This window comes from Mustelus asterias, chromosome 20, assembly GCF_964213995.1.
Source record: "Mustelus asterias chromosome 20, sMusAst1.hap1.1, whole genome shotgun sequence".
NCBI classification, from domain to species: domain Eukaryota; kingdom Metazoa; phylum Chordata; class Chondrichthyes; order Carcharhiniformes; family Triakidae; genus Mustelus; species Mustelus asterias.
The window spans coordinates 56216265-56237963 of NC_135820.1; the positions used below are offsets into that span (position 1 = coordinate 56216265).

A 21699-nucleotide genomic window follows, 5' to 3' on the forward strand; every position below is an offset into this window, starting at 1 on the left:
TTTGTGGTTACTTAGGTATGTATAATAAAGCTGCACGGGTTGCTTATGAAGTATAAATTAATGTTCCTACTAACTTGCATCTATATTTGAATTAGTGAATACCAATGGATACCTATTGATTTGCAACTTATTCACTAATGAGGCAGAAGAGCCAAGAATTCTTTCCAACTGTCAAAAGAATGAACTTTAACCAGTAAGTACAAACATAACCGAGTTTCTGGACATAGTAGAAGCCGGCTGCAAAGTCAGTTTTCATATTCCTGGCCTGAAGAGTGCATTTTGAAAATGTTAACATTGAAGAGGCAAAGAGTTACCTATGTACCAACTTTTATTGTTTTATTTATTGCAGAGAAATGTCTAAACAGGTACTTGCGTACATCAGTTTATCTACCAAGCAATCTGCAAAAATATGAAAATATTAAGAGCAGTAACTAATTATATATTTTTAAAAACTTTTTTTTAAATTAAGTAGCTAATCTGAAAAGAATTTCTGAAGTTACATCTTAACAATTGCATTAAAAACAATTTTGGCATATAAAGCACAGAACTGTACTTAAAATCTATCATCTTTAAACTGAACAGTATTAAATATTCAACTACTAAGTTATTACAAATGACAATATTTTGTTATACGGACAAGATACAAGCCACTGGAAACAGTTTTACAGGGATAGTCATTTTACATTTTTCTATTCATCTTGTATGTAGTTTTAAAGAAAAGCTTGCCATAAATGACGCAGTAATGTACAGCAGAGCCAAGCATAAAGTTTTACATGGATAATGCTAGGATTTGTTTAAATGAGAGAAACTAGTCTATTTTGTAGTAAACTATTAATAGGAAATTGCTAATCAACCAAGTCTGTAAAAGTGCTCACTTATTTTTCATTGCAGTATATGTCCCCCTATATTTTTCAAACTTCAGCTTATGTGCAATATATTACAATTATTACTAGTCATTTCCAAGACTTATTTATCTCTGTAATACAGTAGGTATAGTTTTAATGGCTCAGGTAAAGGCAAACTGAGGATTTTTTCTCGAAGCAGATTTAATGGAGGCTCAGGTTTAAAGTCGTTGTATTCCTTTTCATCATCATCTCTCCTAACATCTTCCATGTCCTCCCCATTGTTATTGTTGTTATCAAAAGGATTTGAAATTCGACTTGCAAAAACCTGTTTATCAACAAGAACGATTGCATCCATGCGTCGTCTGCGGATCCGCCTTCTTTTAAATCTGGAAAGAGTCTTTGGAGGAACTCCGCCATTTGACTTGTCCTGATTTATTGTATTTTTAAGAGTCCGACGAATGCAGATCCGTGTTAAGTCTTGGAGAGTTCCAATGCTAACTGAAGCTGTGGAATCACAAATTCAAAAGTAATGCACATGTCTATTTCTTTGTAATGTAAATTAGTATAAAGCAAAAAATAACAAAATTTGCATCAAAATATACTCTACACACAACCCTTTACCAAAATTACTACAAAGCAAGTAGATTATCTTGAGGGGATAGAGAGGAGATCCATTGAAACCAAGGGAAGCAATTTTATCCTGTCCACTCTATCTCTTCCCTTCATAATTTTGTACACCTCTATCAAGTCACCCCTCAGCCTGCTTTGTTCCAAGGAAAATAACCCCAACCTCTCCAATCTCTCCTCATAGCTACACTTTTCTAGCCCTGGCAACATTCTTGCAAACCTCCTCTGCGCCCTCTCTAGAGCAATTAGTCCTTCCTGTAACACGGTGATCAGAATTCCATACAATATTCCAGTTGGGGCCTCACCAGTATTTTACACAATTCCAACATTATATCCTTACTTTTATATTCCGTACCTCTGCCAATGAAGGAGAGCATTCCATGTGCCTTCTTTACAACCTTGTCCACTTGAATTGCTGCCTTTAGGGACCTGTTTACATGTACGCCAAGATCTCCCACTTTCATCTACCCTTCTTAGAACATTTATTTTTATTTACTATACATTTCATTTGATTTGATTCCGCTCACCTCACTGATGAATATTTCTTGTACACAATGCTAGGGAGGAGTGCACAAAAAGAAACCAGCAACTAAACATTCAAATTACATAAGGTATTTTTTCCGTTTGATAAGGAAGCAAACTTAAAAAAAAATCCAAAATAACATGATCTAACACAGGTGTTCAAAATTGAGAGGCTTCAATAAAGCAAGTCATGGAAAACTATTGGTCAAGGAGATGGAATCGAAGGGCATCCAATTTAAGATCAACAGCAAAAGAACAAAGCAGAAAGTTAGAAACATTATCTTTGTGCAGATAGTTGTCAGGGCAAGGAAATTTCGACGAGAAAACAATGATGGAAGCAGAATTATTAAGTTTTTAGGACACATGAATAAATCTTTGAATAAGAAAATGATAGAGTAATCGATCTAAATTTAGCTACACGGCCTCCAGCAAACTAACGTTTTTACGATTTTATGATCCGTAATACTAAAGTTTCTAAAGTTTATTTATTAGTGTCACAAGTTGGCTTACATTAACACTGCAATGAAGTTACTGTGAAAATCTCCTAGCTGCCACACTCCAGCACCTGTTCGGGTACACAGAGGGAGAATTTAGCATGGCCAATGCACCTAACCAGCACGTCTTTCGGACGGTGGGAGGAAACCGGAGCACCCGGAGGAAACCCACACAGATAGAGAGAGAATGTGCAGACTCCACACAAACAGTGACCCAAGCCGGGAATTGAACTCAGGTCTCTGGCGCTGTGAGGCAGCAGTGCTAACCATTGTGCCACCGTGCTTAAGGCAACAAATCCTATAAAAATACAAGCAGCTCAACAGTGGTTAAGTAAGAGCTGCAATAGTCCAGAAAGGATTTCATGAAAACACACAGAAACAAAAAGCATGAGGCAGTGAGTAATTGGAGCTGGAAGGATAAACACAGGCTGATGATGCAAACCAGGTTTCTCAATTCAGCAGCCTTGGAAGCAACTTGCTCCCAGATGATTGACAATAGCATTTTGCAGCCCTAGGATAGGAGCACACTATTCCGTATTACAAGGAAACCCCTTTTCAGAACACACAAAAATACAAGTCTGATTATTCAACCATTGGGTGCTCCTGTATGAGGTTTTTCTTTTTTTTCTAAAATTGGTTTTTCACTCATCTATCACCTTCAGCCTTGTTAGTAAGGCTCCCACTAATACATAGCAGCTCCTGCCAATCCCCCCCACCTCCCACACCACACTCCCAGTTTCTCCCACCATCTCAAATTTAAAGTTCTCCTCTTCATGTTTGAAAGCACTTTAAAGTAGCTTCCCCATCTCCATCTCTAACCTAATCTGGCCCTTTGTCCAACCCATCACCTCACACATGGCAACCATACCTTCAGCTGCCTAGGCCACATGTTTTGAAAATTCCTGCTTAAGTTCCTCCACCTTGCTCTTCTTTTAAGATTCTTCATAAAACCCACAGTTTAATTCACCTTTTGATCTCTCCTCCTGCTTTGGGTGACAACCCCTGCCTCCCCAGTTAAACCACTGTGCAGTGCCTTGTGATATGTTTTTCTTGAAAAAAGGCTCTATAAATCCGAGTTGTTGTTATGACTCACTGCAATACCAAAAAGCCATTAGAGGAGCTTAGAGGAGCCTACATACAACTTCCAGGATATCAGCAGCTTCTTTGCTCTCTTTCCCAGCTGATAATAAGCACCAATCTGCAACATGCTGCCTCCTTGATTTTAAAATGGAGAGTTAAACCTGCAGTGCTTAAACATAGAGTACTAAGTTAAAGAAACAATTGCTATGCAAATTTCATCAAGCCTTCTGACCCATTTATTTGGTTTACAACTTTTATTAATGTCAGTAAAGATGGAGTCACTTTTCTTTGGTCTGACATTTTACTACTAGATTTAGAATCAAATATGCTGCTATTTGGAGAAACTCAACAAAATTGATATGTTTATTCTTTCAAAACAAATTATTGGCATCAAATCGATACCTTTATAAAATTTCCAACCAAAAATTATATTGTACTGTGTGGTACTGTTAAAACAGGCACTTTATTTCCTTTCTAGTCCCTTCATACCTCTGATCTTAATTTTTACAGATCCTGTAGTTTCAAATGCAAGTTGCTCCAAGAACTCTGTTCATGCTGCTCAGAACTGAAAGCATGATAGCATTCTCTACAGGACCCCTCACACCTGGGTTCTGCTTGGTGTCTTCTCAGAACATTGCTACAGGATCAGAGGGGGTAACTGATTTTGTCCCTCTATTTCTCTCCACCCCAATGTCCTGCTTAATGAAAGCAAAATCTTCAAACTATATATATTTTCTCCATTACAATTTTTATTGAAGAGATAGTCCTGATTCCTCACCAGACTAATGGCTCAAGGCACTGTGTCAGCTAATACTAATCGTTGGTGGCCATGGACGGAATCTTCCCATCCCACCGTCACGGGAATCATAGCTGGCGGGACACGGACCATGGACCATTGACCTTGGACAGGATTTTCCGGTTTTGGGGAGAGCGTGGCCAGAAAATCCTGCCCCATAAGTTCCAATTTGATTCTCAAGACTGCTGTTGAATGGCCTCATTTCAGACATTCTAATTGGGTTGTGGATTCCAAGGTGAAGGAGGGGAAAAATGTCAGTCAGGATTGGATTCCACTGTGATGCTCTTCAGAACCAAATTCATAAAGAAAAATGATTCGAGAGTAAAATACTGAGGATGCTGGGAAATCTGAAATAAAGACAGAAGATGCTGGGAGTACCTAAATTGGTAAAGGCTGCTCATGTCCACAAAATTGCCAACAAGTGTTACCCATTCAGGAGAGGGAGAAGGATTAAAAGTCGATTTTCCTGAAGGTTTGGGATCTATTAGGTAAGGTTCTGTGCAAGCCTGGCATCCTCCAAGATGCCATCCAAATGTCCATTACACATTTGTCAACCTTGACAGCTAATGTCAATAAGCTTTCTATTGAAGGAAATGTCACAGCTAATCCTGATCTTGTTGTTATTTGATTTCCATAAATATGCACTTGTAGCAGAGATTTCTGGATTATAATCAGGGCTGGAATTGGTGTGGAGACTATTATAACATCTCTAATAGTACCCAGCTAAAATAATTTAACTTGATCTGCACCTCAAATCATAGATTTGCGGTACACAAATCATAAAATCAAGAATTTTCTGGTCTGCTGTCTTAATACCTCAATGGATAACTATTATTTGAGATAATTATTTTGTCCTTAATGGCTAGAGACTGTACTTTGGAAGGAGCTGTAATGTAAGAGAGTCATGGGACACAAACACTTAATGCATTTGTTTGAAATTAATCTATTCCAGCAGAGTCACTAATTCATTTAAAAGATCACCTTCACTAAAATAGCAGAGACAGTAATTTTAGACCAACTGTTCATGCATTAATTTCAGGGTCTTCATCTTATTTCACAAGATCTTAAAATGGTACCAATATCAAAACATTTGCAAGGGTTACTACTTGGGGAAAACACATACCATAGAGCAGTATAGAAAAGAGGAATAGGTGAAATATGAAACTTATTCCACTGTAAGGAAAATACATGGGACTTGGTAATTCATAACAAATGTAATTTTTCTCACGCCATGTCCTCTATTTATTTATTATCGTCACAAGTAGGCTTACATTATTTATTGCAATGAAGTTTACTGTGAAAATCCCTGAGTCCCCACACTCCAGCGCCTGTTCGGGTACACCGAGGGAGAATTTGGCATGTCCAATGCACCTAACCAGCTCATCTTTTGGACTGTGGGAGGAAACCGGAGCACCCGGAGGAAACCCACATAGACGCGGGAAGAACGTGCAGACTCCGCACAGACAGTGACCTAAGCCAGGAATCGAACTTGGGTCCCTGGCACTGTGAGGCAGCAGTGCTAACCACTGTGCCACCCTCTATGGCATAAACCTAAACAAACCATAATCACGTTCATAGATCAGATGATTTGTATGAGTTACAATCCTGGTCTCAAATCTAATGCAGTCAAAATAAATAAAAAATACATTAGATGCAGAAATAATTGCATGTTGCATTTGAAAATAAATTGAGAAAAGAAATAAAATTCAAAAGGACTACTGATCAATCAACATCTGGAGCACGAAAATGCAATTCTATTTCTTATTTAATGGAATGATGCAATAAGTGAAAGGTGAACTTAATTATTATATTTTTCCATTCTCAATCTGCAAAGTTTAATATAACCACTACTGCCGTAAAATACCAAGTACTCCCCAACTAGATAGGCATTAGGAGAACCAATATTAGCAAGTTAATCTGCATGACAAAATCTTGTAAATCCATATAACTATTAGTCATATAAAACATGTGTAAGTAGTAAATCTCAAAAGTAAAAAGATACTTCAAATTAAAAGCCTTTGATGTTTAGTATCATGCAAAAATCTAACACACACATTATAAGAGCAGAATTATGTAAACATGCATTATTTTTTACCAATGTTACAACACAGATTTATCTAAACACTAAATATTCACCATTGGGGAATATGCTTATAGACAAGCAACTGGAAAGCAGGTTACGGAATTCACTACCACATTTACTGAAAACCAATTTCTCATTAAATATACTAAGCTCCTGTTAACATAGAACATAGAACAGTACAGCACAGAACAGGCCCTTCGGCCCACGATGTTGTGCCGAGCTTTATCTGAAACCAAGATCAAGCTATCCCACTCCCTATCATCCTGGTGTGCTCCATGTGCCTATCCAATAACCGCTTAAATGTTTCTAAAGTGTCTGACTCCACTATCACTGCAGGCAGTCCATTCCACACCCCAACCACTCTCTGCGTAAAGAACCTACCTCTGATATCCGTCCTGTATCTCCCACCACGAACCCTATAGTTATGCCTAATAGTTAAACTAATCATACTAATAAAACTTACGTAATTGGACTGTTCGTACTTTCCCAGCATCTGTGCTGCAGGGTTGGATTAATGGAGCAAAGGAGACAGCCAAGATTTTTTCAGTTTCCCAAGTATTCAATCCTGTCCGTGTTATTTTAGTGAGCTGCGTCAAATAATTCAAAGAAATATTAAGTGGCAAGTAGGAGTTATTAAAACTGGAATTTTCAAATGCAGCATAACCCCAATTGTTGAAATGAAAGATATCTATGCACATAAGATTATTTTACAAAATTTTACTAATGGATGGAAAAATCTTGGGAAAATGCAGCCCAAATTCCAGGTAAGTGCTTCAGGAAGGCGAAGCACACAGTTAGGAACAAACTTCAAAAACATTATTCGAATGTATACATATTTGATTTGGGGCATTGAACTACACTTTTAAAATGCTACTGAAATATTTGACAAATTACAAAATATTTTATAATATATTTGCCAATAGAATGCAATGCAAAAGATCCAGCACCTAGGTACCTGCTATGTCATTTGTTGTAATGTAATCAACTGGCTTAAAAGAAACGACACTTTATTACGTGTCGAGGTGCTTCATAACTAAAAAATTACTTTTAAAGAGCAATGTGATACCTAGACAATTATGGCAGTCAATTTGCATGTGGCAAGTTGCCATACAAGAAATTAAACAAAAAGCTAGCTCTGCTGTTTTGAGTGACTGTTTCCATGAAAATCAGTCTTGAAAGAAGTAACAGCAGAGCTGGGACAGAATTCCGACATCTCAGTAATATTTACTAACAAAGAGAACTGAAATTTTAGAGTTATCCAACATATTCTACAAATAGCTTTTAACAACGTTTGGACCACAATTGCTGGACTATTTCTTTAATAAACATTGTGCACGCACCAAATTCCAGAAAAATAATATTCGCCATCTCAGTTTCATTATAATTACTGCATTATTTTAGAGATTCAGGTGCGTACTGCACTAAAGGACGGCTGAGAAGGTGGGTGATCAACGGTTCAGATGAGCTTGGAGAAGACAAAAGGGAGATAAGAAAGAAGCTAAAGAAAGATACAAGTTCAGGACGAGGGCAGAAAGAGGTTTGGGGAAATTCTGCTTTAGTGGGAAAGGGGTGTGGCAAAGGGACTCAATTTTATTGACAAAGAAGTCCATGGGCTTCTGCACATTGTTTTGAAGATGAGGGTAGATGGGATGAGAGAGTTTAAGAGTATGATTAGTTTTTTACTCATTTACAGGATGAGTGTGTCACTGGCCAGGCCAACATTTATTGTCCATTCTTAGTTGCCCTTTAGAAGGTGGTGGTGAGCTGCCTTCTTGAACCGCTGCAGTTCCTGAGGTATTGGTACATCCACAGTACTGTTAGGGAGGGAATTCCAGGATTTTGACCCAGCAACAGTGAAGGAACGGCGATATATTTCCAAGTCAGGATGATGAGCAGCTTGGAGGAGAACTTGCAGGTCGTGGTGTTCCCATGTATCTGCTGCCCTTGTTCTTCTAGATGAAAGTGGTCGTGGGTTTAGAAGGTACTGTCTCAAGAACCTTGGTTAGTTCCTGCAGTACATCTTGTAGATGGTACACATGGCTGCCACTGTTCAGCAGTGGTAGACGGGATTAATGATTGTGGAAGGGATAGCAATCAAGTGGGTTGCTTTGTCCTGGACGTTGTTGAGTTTCTTGAATGTTGTTGCAGCCACACTCATCCAGGCAAGTGGAGAATATCCCATAACATTTCTGACTTGTGCCTTGGAAATGGTGGCAGGCTTTAGGGAGGGTCAAGAGGTGTGTTACTGCAGGATTCCTAGCTTTTGACCTGCTCTGGTAGCCACATTATTTATATGATTAGTCCAGTTCAGCATCTGGTCAATGGTAACTCCCAACATATTGATAGTGGGGGATTCAGCAGTGGTAATGCCAATGAATGTTCAGGGGCAATGGTTAGATGCTCTCTTGTTGGAGATAGTCATTGCCTGGCAATTGTGTGGCTCAAATGTTACTTGCCATTGTCAGCTCAAGTGCGAATGTTGCCTTGCTGCATTTGGACATGGACTGCTTCAGTATCTGAGGAGTCTCAAATGGTTCTGAGCACTGTGCAGTCATCAGTGAACATCCCCACTTCTGACCTGATGATGGAAGGAAGATCATTGATGAAGCAGCTGAATACGGTTGGGCTGAAGATAGTTGTGCCTTGGACACTACCCAGAGGGACTCCTGCAGTGATGTCCTGGAGCTGAGATGATTGACCTCCAACCACCACAACCATCTTCCTTTGTTCCAGGTATGATTCCAACCAGTGGAAGGTTTTCCCCGATTTCCATTGACTCCTCTTCCGCTATGGCTTCTTGATGTCTTGGTCAAATGGTGGCTTGATATCTAGGGCAGTTACTTTCACCTTACCTCTGGCTTTCAGCTCTTTTGTCCATATTTGAACTAAGGCTGTAATGAGGTCAGGAGCTGAGTGACCCTGGCGGAACCAAACTGAACATCCGTGAGCAGATTAATGCTGAGTAGGTGCTGCTTGATAACGGTGTTGATGACCATCACTTTACTGATGATAGATAGTAAACCAATGTGGCAGTAATTGACCAGGTGGAATTTATTCAGTTTCTTGTGTGCAGGACATATCTGGGCAATTTTCCACATTGTTGGGTAGATGAGAGTGATGTAGCTGTAGCTTTGCTAGGTACATAGCAACATTTGTAGTACAGGTCTTCAGTATTTTGCCGGAATATTGTCAGGATTTATAGTCTTTGCAGTATCTAGTGCTGTCAGCCATTTCTTGATATCACGTGCAGTGAATTGAATTGGCTGATGACTGACATCTGTGATGCTGGAAATGTTCAGGACTTCCAGGGCAACTCCCTCCTGACTGTATACCACTGTGCCTCTGTTGAGTATGTCTTGTCGGTGGGACAAGACATACCCAGGAATGGCGATGGTGGTGTCTGGGACATTATCTGTAAGCTATAATTTTGAGAGTATGACTATGTCTGACTGTTGCTTGACTAGTCTGAGACAGCTCTCCCAATTTTGGCGCAAGCCCTTAGATGTTCGTATGGAGAACATTCAAGGTCAATAGAGCTGGGTTTGCCATTGTTGTTTCCAGTGCCTTGGTCGATGCCAGGTGGTCCGTCCAGTTTTATTCTTTTTGTAATGATTGAGGACATTTAAGAGTCAACCACATTTCTTTGGGTCTGGAGTCATATGGAGGCCAGACCAGGTAAGGATGACAGGTTTCCTTCCTTAAAGGACATTCATTATAAATGAAACAAGCAGGAGACATCAACACAATCCAGGATTATTCTGAGTGGTGAACAGTTTTCATAAGGATAACAAAGCCCTTCAGTGCTTACTGTGGTCCAGCTAGATTGGGATGAATAAGCAAGTTGTTTGCTAGATACTTTCAAATCAGCATTCCTTGAACTTGTGTGTGAAAGTGGGCCACACCAGAGGAACAATCTGATGGAAAAGAATAAAGGGCACCAAAGGCATAAATGAATGAGTGAATTAGATGATTGACAACTGTAGAGGAATCGTGGAGCATAGTGGGCCAAAGGTTTAGACAACTGGGAGTTTGAAACTTCAGTTATAAGTGACTTATAAATTGAGGCAGTGGAAAAGAGTTTTTCACCAGGAGCAAACGCAAAAAGTGGTGTTCGAAGAAGCAGGATGTGAGGGGTGAGGAAACAAAAGCGTGGTCATAGATAACCTCATCCATGACCCACTGGAAGGGCGTAATGGTTACAGAGATGGCATGGTTGAACATGGTGATTTATACTACAAACACTGAAGGCATATCACTGGTTATGTAAAATTAGTCTGCTTTAAAAATTACCTTCTCTTCCAACGGCATGACAAGGATTCCACCAACTTTAATCAAATTTCTCATGTACTCTTTGTGATCCTTCTGAACTCCTGCCCCACAGTAGACCCGGTCGTACTGATGACTATCTGAAGCAATCTCCAGACAATTACCCACCACAAAGGATGGCTCGCAGAATTCAAATCTAAATTTACAAAATCATACCAAAAGTGTGAAAAACTATTTCTTAGTCCACTTGACCACTATAATAAATGAACACTTCTTAGATTCATAAGGTGAAGGTCATTGTGTGCTGATTCATTAAGACTTCTTTGTTCTCCATGCACAAGTAACGAGTATTGTTGAACTATGATCAAAATGATACCAAAGTAGGGAGCATAAATGGTGAGTAAGAATGCAGGAGACACTGGTCACATAAACGTCAGAAGAAGTGGGCAGAGGTGCAGCAAACAAAATTCAGTAAAAATAGATGGAAGAAGATTTTAGGGAAAATGACATGGAATAAAGATAAATCTGAAATGGTAAATACTGAATGAGTAAAACAGAGACCATGGAGTGTACATACAGAGATCTTAGCACTTCAGATGAAAGAGGTCAATAGGATTTTAAGTTTTATTTACAGGCAGTGAATGCAAAATACAAAAGTATGATGAAAAATATGTGTAAACACATTGGTTTTGCTGCTATAAACTTGACAAATTAGGATACACTTTTGTTGGTACATTTCCCTGGTGTGCATGGAAAAAAGACAGTGGGGAGAATTTTCCCATCCCGCCAGCCATGGGAATTATAGCGGGGGGGGGGGGGTGTTTATGTGTGTGTGTGTGTGTGTGTGTGTGTGAGAGAGAGAGAAACCATGTAAAAGGACCATTGACCTCGGGCAGGATTTTCCGGATTTGGGGCAAGCACAACCGGAAAATCCCTCCCAGTATGTTCAATAATCTACAGGGAATTCGGGAATTCTTTGATTCAAATCTAGGAAAACTGCCTCACAGGTCATATGTCTATAGAGGCATAACATGAAATACTGTATTATGGATTACTGATGTTGGTTTGCTTTTTCTCAGAATGACCATCACAGAAACAAATCTACATTTTGTAAAAAGCACACAATTGCCAGCGCTAAAAAAAGAGAATTTATATAACGAATCAGAAGAAATAAGGTAGCAATTTGTCCAATGGCCACCAAGAGCCTTTGTGCTTACGTATAAACACTATATTGGGTGCATAAAAAGGATACAAGGAGCTGGCAGGCAGACATGGATGAGTATCTTGTGCAATTAATAGGTTGTTTCAAGCAGAATATATAATTTCAACATGGTGTGGAACAGTCTGTAGTCTACATTTGTGACATTTTAATTGCTTCAGACCAAGCAACTTTAGTTTTAATATTATTTTGCCAGAATGGTAAAGGTTGTGTTCTTCTTCATCAGCATCCACTCAAATATAAACATTTAGCTCGAGGTCCAGAGTACTTACTTATCAAAGCTGTCACTTGTTTTGATGAAGTTCTCAAGTTTTTGGTTGGCATATTCCACCACATCAACATGCAGCTCTATTCCATGATTCACTCCAAAAGGGCCTGCAAGCGAAGGGTTAATAGTTAAAGTAACTGTACCCAGTAGAGGAAATCTTATCTGTTATTTAAATTTAATACAGAGTTTTAATCGCTGAAGTTGAAAGCACTTAATAATATTCGAAAGTCAAGCTACTTCAAGTTGCTTTAAAACACATTTCATGATACAAGTTATATTCAAATGCGTATATCAACATAGAAAATAAGCTACAAAATACAATGCATGCATGACTTTTATAAATTAAGCAATTTCTGTGATAAGAAAATTACAATTTAAAAGCACAACTGCAATATGCGAGTCCATACCAGCCATAATACAACAAATTTCAACTCAGTTTATATCATTTTGTTATTTTGATATGCATGGCAAGCAAAAATCCAAGTACCGCAAAGATGATCACACAGTACGGATTATATTAGGTTCAAGTTAAATACTGGTTTTAACTAAGTTCAAATCACCAAGATTCCGGACTTGCATTTACAAAAAAAAATTGACTTTTATAATTGTTGTTCCAAAACGTCAAATGTCATGCATTACACAGTACATGTAGTCCCAACTTTGACAATACAGAAATGAAAATTTGCCATAGAATTATAAAATAACAATTTGTATTTACATAGCAGCAATAACATAGCAAAGTTTCCAAGGAATGTTGCCAAACAAAATTTGACTCAGACACATAACAAAATATTTGGACACATAACCAACAGTTTGCTCAAAGAAATCAGTTAAACAGCGTCTTAAAGGACAGTAGAACATGAGAGGTGAAGAGGTTTAGGGAGTGAACTCCAGAACTCGGAGCCAATGTTGGTGGGATTAAAATTGAGGAGCACAGAAATGTTAGTGTTGTAGGGCTGGAGATGCTTATGGAGATAGAGAGGGGCAAAAGCCATGGGGACATTTGAATTTTCATTATGTTACAGCTAGGGCGGCACGGTAGCACAGTGGTTAGCACTGCTGCTTCACAGCTCCAGGGACCTGGGTTTGATTCCCGGCTTGGGTCACTGTCTGTGTGGAGTTTGCACATTCTCCTCGTGTCTGCGTGGGTTTCCTCCGGGTGCTCCGGTTTCCTCCCACAGTCCAAAGATGTGCGGGTTAGGTTGATTGGCCGTGCTAAAATTGCCCCTTAGTGTCTTGAGATGGGAAGGTTAGAGGGATTAGAGGGTAAATATGTAGGGATATGGGGGTAGAGCCTGGGTGGGATTGTGGTCAGTGTAGACTCGATGGGCCGAATGGCCTCTTTCTGCACTGTAGGGTTTCTGTGATTCTTAGACCGAGCACCAGAGTGATGGATGAACAGGCCTTGGTCTGAGTTAGCATACGAGCAGCAGAGTTTGAATGTGCTTAAGTTGTGCATTCGCTTTTTCATCCTGCATGTTAACCATAAACTGTTGAGTGAGATCATTTGTTCCTCTTTAAAGTGTCATAACAAATTACACATGTTTTCATCATACTACACATAGCTTTCAAGGTATGTCACTGTACTTCTTGGAAACCTTAAAAAACTGTAACTACTTTAACTTACTGGCTCACCTAAAATTAAGCCAACCATTGTACTCAAATAGCCAGTGCCACTTCCAAGGTTCAAAAAGGACAATCCCGGCTGTAGGTCCAGTGCTTCCATTACCTCAGAGTAAATGCAGGGTGCAGACAAATGGATATTACCATTTTTCCAAGCCAAGTCTTTATAGGCATTATCTTTGTAAATTTCCAAGTAATAATCAGCACGATCTATGGCTCGGAAAGCTTGCTCTACCACCTCTGTTCGAATGTAGTGTGCTTCTTTTAGATTGTCGATTAAATCATCATTGTCTTCACCAGCACTCACAGCACCTCCCATCTTTCTCAACTGTTAGAACTGCACATTAAAGTTAAGAAACATGAGATACTATACAAGGCAAAGAAAAGAGCATCTCATTATTATTCAATGATAGGCCATTACATGAATGTTGAGAAGCACATTTCTAAAAAGCAAAATTCACTACATAAATGTAATTAAATTTAAACTGGTGTTTGCCAATATAGTTGTCAGGTCCCATCAAATTGTAGGAAGTTACAATTACATAGATGAAAAGCTCTGTGACATTGTTTCCATTGGGAAGCAGACATGGGAGTTTTGCTGTACCATGTGAAACATTATAACCTGTATATGAATCCTAGAAAGCAGCATGGTGGCAAGCAGGTTAAAATACTTTTCCATATTCTTACATTATATTATCTGCTACACTAATTTAAATTCATATTCCCACAATTTACAGTTTATATCACACTCTTAGTAGCCGGCTTTAGGCAACCTTCTTCACAACTGATTCTTAGGAGACTGATTATATTTACAGCTGGTTGGCAACAAATTGAAATCTAGTACCACTAAATAGCTTAAAGTTGTACTCGAGAGTGTTGCCACAACTGGAAACTTATTGCAGTGTCTAGAAATATCCCAGAATGCTTGCTATAGTCAATAAATAACCCATATACTTTGGGTATTACAAGTTGCAAACTACTTCAAGCATATTAACAGGGGTTTTGATTAACATGAGCAAGGAAAGCAGTTTTAAAAAAAAAAAGAGTATCTTCACACTTTTTACTCTTTTAGGAATAGTGGGAAAGTGGTGGAAGGATTCCAGAGCTGATTATCAGCCCTCCGGACCACATTATGAATGCTTCTTCTAATAACAAGTCCTGGCATTGGACTTGAACCCAGAGCTTCTGGTCCAGAGGTAGAAGCTCTACCATGTGCCACAGACCTCCATTCAAGGAAAGCAAGAATGTTGAAATGCAAACCTTTCTCCTAACTGCTTAATATTCATAAAGCATAAGTAGTGATAGTTTTAAAAACAAATTGATAAACTATGATCTAGTATTGGATCAGCTATCAGCACCAGAGAAACCATTGTCACTGACTCAGGATTCCCACCTTACATCACAGTTCCAGCAACTATTAATGCAGTAACTCTTTTTTTATACCACAGGATTTACATTAGCCTACATAACCAAGAACTGTATTTTATTTCAATAACTTATGTCCCTGGTCTATTATATTTATTTTGCTGTTTTGACTGCTACTTACAGCAGCAGATAAAATACTTCCAAGCTGTAATTTCTGCTGCCTAGCAGTCCAATGGACAAGAACACTACTTAATGCAGCAATACTTTATATAAAAGTAAGTGGATCTAGGTTCAATCTCCACTTTATGCAGAGTCAGTTTGCCACAAGAAATAGGAGAAAATTAGCCAGGGTTTCAGCTCTTGCTTATTATTCAGTGACCCCAGCTGGAAAGGTGTGTTCAACAGTATCAGGCTAAACTATGATACCTTTCACAGGAAAACAACTACCAATACTTGCTGTTTCAGTTCATACCTGAATGTGCTCTTGGGACAATACCAGTCGGTTTCCCTTTAGGAGAGAGGAGGGACAAAATTAAAAATAGAAGTGCTGTGTCGACTAAAATAGACATACAGAGGCTGATGCACTCCTACTTGTAATTTTTGTTTAGATTGTTGCTAGTTGGTCGGTTGCCATACCAGGCTAGTCATAGAAGAAAAGATGCTGCCACAGCACTCTCCTCCAGCTCATGTATTGTCTGTCCAATGTGACTTTTCCATTCAGATCTGGGTCTTCTCACACGCATTCTCGCCATGTTCCTCGTGGTCCTTTCTCAACCAAACTCATTCTGTTACCTTGCAAAAATATCGATCTTTAGCCATATGCCATAAGTTCCCTGCCCAATGCTTTCTTCTGAGAATATGGTCTGTTACTTCATCATTTCACTTCAGTACTGGCCACTCACGATTTCCTGGCTTATACGCAACATCTCCCTTCCTCACCAGTCTCTAATCTTTGTTTCTGTCACACTGTTGCTGAAATATTGCAATTCCTATTGTATTACTTCAGTTTAACCATGCAGTATTTCTGCATTATTTCTTGTGTTTATTTTCAACAAGCTAGTCACACGAGGGCCTGGTTAATTTAATTATTTAATCTGATCCAGCAAAAGTGAAAAATACATGACAGCATTCTAGATAAACAAATCAATCCAAAGAGCTTTTAGCAACAGGATAACTTGATGTAACCCAAGCAAGTAGATGGTCACATTACAAACAATTGAAATACTTACACCCAGTTTCACTTGTGCGTGCCAAAATATTGCAAACTGCCTTGCAGTTTTTGTAATGTAGTTGGGACTTGGGAATAACCTGTAAAGAATCACTTGAAGGCTACAAAAAACAAACAAACCGTGGAATACTCAGCATACGGAATGGAACTTACAAAATTTTAGAAGTTTCTCAAATAAGTAGGAAGCAAATATTTGAAATGTATGATCTGATAACAATACTGATAACTTGATTTAAGGGCTGGTTTATCCTTTACATTTTAACTGGTATTGTAATATGCACCATTATTTATTGTTGGAGTAGAAAACAATTATTCCCCCCCCTCCCCCCCCACCCACCCACCCACCACCCCCCCCCCCTCCCCCCCCACCACCCCCCCCCCTCCCCCCCCACCACCCCCCCCCACCCCCCCCCCCCCCCCCAACGCCAAACATTGCTGTGCAGCTGAAACTTAAGCAAGTGACCCAGTCCCAGGCCATTGTAGGATATGTAAGAGCGGTTCAATTACAATTTCTTTACTGAACACAAAAATCACTAAGCATCCATTTGTACTCCACAGTTACACCATAATTAAGATCACAAACTCACCAAGGCAGTGGGAAGTGTCTAACATGTTACCAATCTCTCCTACTAAAAAAAAACACTATTGGATATTTCTACAGAAACGAAATTCCACGTGACTGGCCGAAAAAAGTCATCAGTAGAAAAGCTTTCATCTATAAACTGCTAAACTGTTCAGTCAGCAACACAAACAAAGGCCTTTAGCAAAGTCTATCATCTTCTGAAGTTACTAAGAGTCTTTTAGTTACATGGTTCAAAATCTGGATTGGTTTCATTTTCAAACAAAAGGAGCTTTATGGCATATTAAGAGCAAATTAGGTGGAAACTAACAGACTTGGATTCTGTTGATTCTGTTTTGCTTAAGTTTGCAACTATTATGCTACACACCGGAATGCAGATTTCAGCGACTTTAAAGCCACCCTGACCTCAAAACTGCAGTATCAGGATGTAAGCTTCAACATCGCATTTGACTTCCGCCCATAACCCTCTATACAAAGAGAAAATTGGACCAGAACAACCTTCAGTAAGACAAGATTAAATACTTTTTTATATCAGCTGCTAAAAGCACATAACATGAATAAGAAAACTAAATAGTATTGCTCACTCTTTTTGAATGTGTTGTGTTTCTGCTTCTACTCTTTTCTGAACAAGCTATATGAAAAACTTCCACTGCATGTCGATTCCCAATAGTAACCGTACATTATACAACAAAGGAAAGTACAAAGGCTGAAAAAAACTCTGCAATCTATCCAGTCAGTCGCAAAACCAATACTTTTGAACTATTCACCTCCTCAAATGCCTACTGAAGCCTCTCTTTAAACCGTTCTACATCATGTGTCTTGAGGGATTTAGCCACTCTCTACATCCATTAATATGCGGGAGAGGTGGCTAACCTAAATTCCCGATGCACCTTCCTTCTTCTAAACTTGATTGCATGGTCAATGCTTCGTGGTAATCTCAACCATACAACCCTTTCCTTCTTCTAAAGTTGATTCCATGGCCTACAATCATAGAATAGAATCATAGAGTCCTTACCGTGCAGAAAGAAGCCATTTGGCCCATTGAGCCTGCACCGACAACTTATCCTTATCCCTACATTTTTACCTGCTCATCCCCCTGACACTAAGGGGCAATTTACCATGGCCAATCCACTTAACCTGCACATCTTTGGACTGTGGGAACAAACCAGAGCACCCGGATGAAACCCACACAGACACGAGGAGAATGTGCAAACTCCACACAGTCACCCAAGTCCAGAATTGAACCCAGGTGCCTGGCGTTGGAGGTAGCAGTGCTAACCACTGTGCTACCATGCCACACTTCATGGCAATCTCAAACATACTACTCCATCCGTCTTCTAAAGTTCATTCCATTGTCTACTCTTTGTGGCAATCTCAAACATAGTACTGAGGCCAATTTATCAATTTCCTTAAGAATTCTGAAAGAAGTAATTCATTAGTTGAGTAACCAACACCAGGGCTGGTCAAGCTCAAAGCCAAAAAGCTACAATAATCAGTTGGATGAATCCCTTTCTAGGACTATATTTTTTTATTTCTGTCCGAGCGCACAGTTTGTAAATGATTCTAACCCCATGATGGGGATGTTGTTGTTAGTCTCCCCGCTAATCTCTGTCTGACCTGCTGGTGGCGCTGTGCCTCGCTTGTCTCGAGCCTGTCACTACAACAACAACCCTCCCCCCCCCCCCCCCCCAGCCGGGGCCGCAGCAACGACATCTTTCCCCCGGAGCCATCGAAGGGGGGGGCGGGGGGGTTAAATCCTCTTTTATTATTATCATCATCGTTTACTCTTCGTGTCGCATCGCGTTTGCTGAGCACAGGGACATGGGGGCACAGGCTCGCCGCTTACCGAGTCGTGCTGTCTGCGCTCTGTTGTTTTTTTTGCTCAAACTGCCGTCCACCACTCCGCTCACTTCACCATGTAAACACTCCGCCGCGACGCTGTCGGAAGTGCGTCAGCCGCATGCAAATCATATGCAGATCACATGCAAATGAGCGCCTGCGCCGCGCCTGCGCAGTTCGGCAGGCCACAAGAGCTGCTCATGGAAGGACCATGTGACTGGCTGGACAAACTCTCCAACCTGTCAGACCCTGGAAAGTCAATCTACTCCAAGGGATGGTTTAAATGTTTCCAATATTAATTTATGCAATATTTCATTCCTGTTACAATAGAAAGTAATTTTCATTGCTTTTCTGATCTTTAGAGGGGAAAAGTTCATTTATCAGTGTCACAAGTAAGAAAGTGATGGCTCATACATAACCAGCCAACATAGCCAAAGGTAGACTGTCCAGTTTTTTTAAAATCAGTGTCACAAGTAGGTTTACATTAACACTGCAATGAAGTTACTGAGAAAATCCCCTAGTCGCCGCACTCCGGCACTTGTTTGGGTACGCTGAGGGAGAATTTTTGGCACGGCCATTGCACCTAACCAGCACATCTTTTGGACTGTGGGAGGACACTGGAGCACCCAGAGAAAACCCACGCAGACATGGGGAGAACATGCAAATTCCACACAGACAGTGACTCAATGCTGAAATTGAACCCGGGTCCCTGGTGCTGTGAGTCAGCAGTGCTAACCACTATGGCATCGTGCCACCCCTTTAATTTATGCAATAATTTATGCAATATTTCATTCTGTTAAAATATAAAGTAATTTTCATTGCTTTTCTGATCTTTAGAGGTTGTGGGAACCCGGGTTCAAATCCTGCCATGGCAGATTGTGGAATTTGAATTCAATAAAAAATATCTGATAATTTACTGATGGCAATGAAACCATTGTTGATTGTCGGAAAAGCCCATCTGGTTCACAAATGTCCTTTAGGGAAGGAAATCTGCCGTCTTTACCTGGTCTGGCCTACATGTGACTCCAAAGCCAAAGAAATGTGGTTGACTCTCAACTGCCCTCAGGGAATTAGGTGTGGGCAATAAATGCTGGCCAGCCAGCCACACCCATGTCCCACAAATGAATAAAAAAACATAGAGAATAGAAGCTGGAGAAGGCCATTTGGCCCTTCGAGCATGCTCCACCATTCATTTTGATTATGACTGTTCTTCAAAATCAATACCTTGATCCCACCTTCACCCCCCCTCCCCCCCAATATCCCTTGATTCCTTTAGTCCCAACAGCTGTATCTAATTTATTTTTGAAATCACACAATGTTTTGGCCTCAACTATTTCTTGTGGTAGTGAATTCCACACATTCACCACTCTCTGGGTGAAGAAATTTCTCCTCACCTAAGTCCTAAAGGTTTACCCCTTATCCTCAATACATTCGCGGCCAGGTGTCTCTGGAGAGGGAGCATGCGGTGTCCACGGGCGCGGTTCACGCCTTCCGCAACCACTGGGCACCGCAGGGGCTGGGGTGTATTATCGACCCTGATAATCACCTTTTGGTTTGATGTTTTAAGTTTCCTTTCGACTTTGTTTTTCGTTCGGGCTGTTCCCCCTTCCTTTTGGGGAGCTGCCCCTTTCAATTTGTCCCTAAGTTAGTTTGAGTTCGTTTACTTGGTTGGTATCAAAAGAAATACCCCTTATCCTCAAACTATGACTCCTAGTTCTGGGTTCCCCCACCTTTCACTTCACCCTATCTATAACATTAAATTCTGCACCCTCTTCTTTCCTTCTCCCCTATGTACTCTATGAACGGTATGTTTAGTCTGTATATCACGCAAGAAATGATACTTTTCACTGTATTCCAATACCTGTGGCAATAATAAATCAAATCAAAAAAACTTTTATTAAAGGGTCTCTGGGATTTTTACTAATGTTTTGTAAGTGGCATTTTCTGCCATTGGTTAGTTTATACTCAGGACTCATTGAGATATGGCAACTGAATAAATGGTACTTATTACATGATTTTCAAGCTGTTTTTGCTGTTTTTTATGGCATTGGTTATCTCACTTATTAACAAGGTATTTGCGAGCTTCTGGTGAGTTTATATTATTGATATGCTTTATACAAATCTAAATGCTAATTCCCCAGATTATGGTCTTCCCCTTATGAAACAGTGAAGGGAGTATAAATTCACAGAAACTGCATGTGTTGATGAATATGCAAGTCGATATGTGATAGACATTGTCCATCACAAACATCAGCCACATTCCTGGTGAGTTCTCCCATTGATCCATCTGACATTGCTGTTCTCACTGCCCACGCATATACTGGCATAAATCCTTCAAAGTTTCTCTAATTTCAGCCACCACTGTCATCTACTGGGTGTCAGGGATTTCCTGCAATTCTTCAGTGTGTCCTTATTGTCAGGCCTACTTGTTCTATCTACCAGTTATCCAAAAACAACCTCATTTGTATTTGTTATTTGTACATCCAAATATGGCTAAGTGCTATTGCTGCAAGCATATTCCAGTACTACATTGTTTGTGATCTCGTCTTGCCAACTAATACAACGCAAGGCAAGAAGATGGAGAGCAGTGGCTGGCACTGCTGCATCACAGCTCTAGGGACCTGATTCAATTCCGGCCTTGGATGACTGTCTGTGAGGAGTTTGAATGTTCTCGTCGTGTCTTCATGGCTTTCCTCCAGGTGCCCCGGTTTCCTCCCACAGTCCAAAGTTGTGTAGGTGAGGTGGATTGGCCATGCTGAATTGTCTCTTAGTGTCCCAAGATGTATAGGTTAGGGGGATTAGCAGGGTAAATATGTGGGGATACAGGGGTACGGCCTGAGTAAGATGCTCTGTCAGAGTTGGCG

General features: G+C 40.0%; 1 protein-coding gene across 10 annotated transcripts; it reads right to left on the minus strand.

The window, feature by feature from the left end:
* Positions 1 to 315: 315 nt before the first annotated feature.
* On the minus strand, positions 316 to 18953 carry LOC144508554 (protein-L-isoaspartate O-methyltransferase domain-containing protein 2-like). 10 transcript variants are annotated; one of them, XM_078236608.1, is made up of 9 exons: positions 18843 to 18933; positions 16418 to 16517; positions 15825 to 15973; positions 15661 to 15696; positions 13836 to 14160; positions 12205 to 12307; positions 10738 to 10909; positions 6911 to 7034; positions 316 to 1349 (listed from the first exon to the last, which is right to left on the minus strand). In XM_078236608.1, the coding sequence occupies exons 5-9, from the start codon at positions 14140 to 14142 to the stop codon at positions 967 to 969; spliced, it is 1089 nt and encodes a 362-aa protein (XP_078092734.1). In that variant the 5' UTR covers positions 14143 to 14160; positions 15661 to 15696; positions 15825 to 15973; positions 16418 to 16517; positions 18843 to 18933; the 3' UTR covers positions 316 to 966. The 10 variants fall into 10 exon arrangements, with proteins under 10 accessions (XP_078092734.1, XP_078092729.1, XP_078092732.1 ...); XM_078236603.1 differs by having other exon boundaries at positions 15780 to 15973; positions 18843 to 18930; XM_078236606.1 differs by having other exon boundaries at positions 15825 to 15980; positions 18843 to 18930.
* Positions 18954 to 21699: the final 2746 nt, after the last annotated feature.

Bases quoted from the DNA above. Each gene is read 5' to 3' on its own strand.
- LOC144508554 (XM_078236599.1), bottom strand. From the start codon at position 14,142: ATGGGAGGTGCTGTGAGTGCTGGTGAAGACAATGATGATTTAATCGAC. The intron at 12,308-13,835 runs GTGAGCCAGTAA...CTTCGCTTGCAG, and splicing joins AATGGTTGGCTTAATTTTAG to GCCCTTTTGGAGTGAATCAT. The intron at 10,910-12,204 runs GTAAGTACTCTG...TTGTAAATTTAG, and splicing joins ACAAGTGACAGCTTTGATAA to ATTTGAATTCTGCGAGCCAT.